The 3,484-nt window shown below is 40.5% G+C and overlaps 1 protein-coding gene across 1 annotated transcript in view; it reads right to left on the bottom strand.

Annotated features, from left to right (window-relative positions):
- Positions 1-3,484, bottom strand: part of Prdx1 (peroxiredoxin 1) — a 10,131-nt gene continuing 6,647 nt past the window's right edge. The window contains exons 4-6 of the mRNA XM_031377014.1: positions 3,418-3,481; positions 2,254-2,384; positions 1-127 (exon numbers count right to left, since the gene is read on the bottom strand). Coding sequence (XP_031232874.1) covers positions 42-127; positions 2,254-2,384; positions 3,418-3,481 — 281 coding nt within the window. The 3' untranslated portion in view covers positions 1-41. The remainder of the gene's footprint in view (positions 128-2,253; positions 2,385-3,417; positions 3,482-3,484) is intronic.

The following is a 3,484-nucleotide window of genomic DNA, read 5'->3' as shown; positions in this document are numbered from 1 at the left end:
CTGGCTGCTCAATGCTGCCTGGCAGAAAAATGGTCCAGTGCTCACTTCTGCTTAGAGAAATACTCTTTGCTCTTATTGACATCAGGCTTGATGGTATCACTGCCAGGTTTCCAGCCAGCTGGGCACACTGCCAAAAGAAAGGTATTATTAATTAGTAACCTGCTTGGGTGTGTATTTCCCTCCCCTGCATCCTTCAACAAATGGTTGTCTGGCTGCTGTGGCACATGATGGCAGGATCTGGTACAGATATGGAGGTATATGAGTTTGAAGCCAACCTAGGATACACATTGTTTTATAGCACATACCTTTACTCCAGTATTCAGAAAGATCTCTGGAAAAAAGTTCAAGGCCAGCCCTGCTATATAGTGAATTCTAGCCAAGTGAGACATATCTTGGCCAAATTCCAAGCTAGGCTGGATGATAAGATTCTGTCTCCCACTCCCACAAAGCAGCTAGAAGATAGCCCACACCTGATGGGATACAAGACACCTTCTTCTACAGGCACAATTCTAAAAACTAATAAACTTTTATTTAAAAATCTGATCGTGGGGAGACAAAAGAAACGTGACAGTTTGTAATCCCAGCACCAGCACCCAAGAGATGGATACAAGGGGTGAAGATTTTCAATTTCAAGTTCAACCTTGGCTACAGACACTTGAGAGCAGCCTGAGCTACATCAGATCCTCCCTCCCAATCCTCACCCAAAAGACTTAAAAACCCAAAGCACATAGCATTTCAGAATCCCAAGAGCAGCAACCTTCAAATCTCAGCCTATAACCCCAGACTTTTTGTTGGGTGTGTGTGGTTTGGTTTGGGTTTTGGGGGGCCAGTGTGTTATTTTGAGACAAGAACTCACTTAATGTAACATATGTTGGACTTGAGTTTACAGCAAGCAAATTTCCTTCTAAGTACTGAGAATGCAAGTGCAACCCACTATACCTAACTGTTCCTCAGCATTAACTGCAGAACTACAAAAAACAAAAACAAAAGCCAGCACTCTACAAATGCTGTTCCATTTTAATTGTCTTCAACTCCTCTGATAAGTAATGAGCAGAATTTCTCAATCTTTCACACACTTAGGAAAAAGTGTAAGATTGGCTGTATTTTTTGCTAGACAATTGCTAGCTAGAGTGACCCTATCTTGGAAAAAACAAAAAAAAAAAAAAAATAAGTAAAATTAACCTCAAATTCAGAGATCCACCTGCCTCTGCCTCCAAAAAAAGGTGCGGCATGATGCCAGCTTGCTGGCAAGGCTCCCATAACCCCTTAAAAAGGACACAGACTTAATTAACTCTTTAGTCCAGGTTGGCCTTGAATATGCACTACTCCTGCCTCTGCTGGGATTACAGGCCCAAGCCACTACAAGTAGTCAGAACAGACTTTCACATAGCAAAATATTACCTTGATCATATAACAAGTTTCCACACACCTTTTATTTCTGAGCACGTAGTCCTAAGTAGCCCAGAATGAGCCTGACCTTAAACCTCTTCCCAAAAGTGCTAGGATTATACTAAGCTACATTCCCAGCACCGAAATACCAATTCTTGGTAGCATGAACACTAGACATGAACCTCAGAGACTCACAGGTTAGAGAAGCTATCAAGGAGCTACTTCTCTAGCCAACTATAAATTTTTAAAGATTTTTATCCCTACAAGTTTTTTGCCTTCAGGTATGCATATGTACCACAAGCCAACCTTGTGCCAGAAGAGGTCAGAAGAGGGCACTGGACCCCTAGAAATGGAGCTAGACTGTTGGGATCCACCATGTATGTGCTAGGGATCAAATCTAACTCCTATGCAAAGAGCAAATTCATTTAACCACTAAACTACCTTTCTGGTTCCTTGCTTATTTATACATATTTATACATTTTCTAAAAAATTGATTTTTCCTCAAAGAAAGAAACAATTCCTTTTTTTGAAATAGGAACTATTATATAGCTCTGGCTGTCCTGGAACAGGCTGCCTTCAAACTCAGTTTGCTCTGCCTCCTTAGTACTGGGATCAAGCAACTACACCCAGTTTGTTTTATCCTCTATAATGAGATCCTCCTCAAATCTGCAACAGTCAGTGATTCCAAATCAGAACAGAAGTGGAGAGTATGGTTTCTGAACAAAAGGCCTTTGTTTTTTCCTCTGGGCTTGTCTATTACCCACCCCCACAGATAACTCAGTCTTTCACAGACATAATCACCCTTTTATCTAATAGCCTTTGTACCCTACCACACACTATCTCATTAACAGGCAGATGACTTACCTTCACCATGTTTGTCAGTGAATTGGAAGGCCTGGACTAGTCGTATAATCTCATCCACAGAGCGGCCAACCGGAAGATCGTTTATTGTTATCTGTCGAAGGGTACCTTTATCATCAATAATAAAAAGACCCCTGGGTGGAAGAAATTGAAGAATTGAGAAAAATGCATTTCAAGTCTTCATTGTTAGAATTCCTAAGAAAATGGGCTCTCTACAAGAGTTATACCAGCTTACCATTAGTGAGACCACTACATTAAACAATTCAATGAGAAAGAGATATAGCTCAGTTTACAGAGTGCATGCCTAGCATGCAGAAAAATCTGGGTTTGACCCCCAGACCCAAATAAAGCAGACACAGTACAACAACTTAAATGCAGTCAGTTGGTCAGGAGTTCAAGATTATCCTCAGCTATCTGACACCATTTCCAAAATAAAAGAGGCTGGAGGTGAGGCATGATGGCACATATATATAAACTCTAGTATGAGGTCAACCTGAAGTTCAAGACCAACTTGGGCTATATTAAAACAAGTCTGTCTTCAAAACTAAAAACAAGGGCGCTCAGGAGAGATGACTCAGTAAAGTGCTGCTCTTTCAAGTTTGTACATATGAATTTGAGCCCCAGAAAACATTACAAAAATACATTACCACATAAGTAATCTCACCTTTAAAACAAAAAGATAAAATAATTTAAGAAAAAAGTCAAGAGGTTGGAGAAATGGCTCAGACATTAAGAGCACTGGCTGTTCTTCCAGAAGACCTGGCATTGATGGTCAGTAAATTGTGGTTCACAACCATTAACTCTGGTTTCCAGGGGATCCAATGTGCACAGCTGGTGCATATACACACATACATGCAAACATTCAAATACATACAATAAATATATTTAAAATTAAGCATGCAACCCCAACACTGAGGAGGTGGGAACAGGCAAATTCCAGGGGTTACCTTGCCAGGCAGTCCAGCCTTGGCAGGTCCCTAGTCAATGAGACACTATAGTGGACAGTGTCTGAGGAACTCCAGGTTGTCTACTGACATTTATGACACATATATATATATTTAAAAAAAAAAAAAAAAAAAAGGAAGGTACTCCTCAGATGTGTTCTGGCTTTTAGCTAACAAGACTGTTCTCATAGTAACTTCCACCTCTCATCCTTACAGTACATACCTGAAAGAGATACCTTCATCAGCCTTTAAGACTCCATAATCTTGAGCAATGGTGCGCTTAGGATCTG

The sequence above is a fragment of the Mastomys coucha genome, unplaced genomic scaffold (assembly GCF_008632895.1).
Source record: "Mastomys coucha isolate ucsf_1 unplaced genomic scaffold, UCSF_Mcou_1 pScaffold18, whole genome shotgun sequence".
NCBI lineage: Eukaryota > Metazoa > Chordata > Mammalia > Rodentia > Muridae > Mastomys > Mastomys coucha.
The sequence above is the reverse complement of the archived record's forward strand: the minus strand, read 5'-3'. Positions and strand labels throughout refer to the sequence as shown.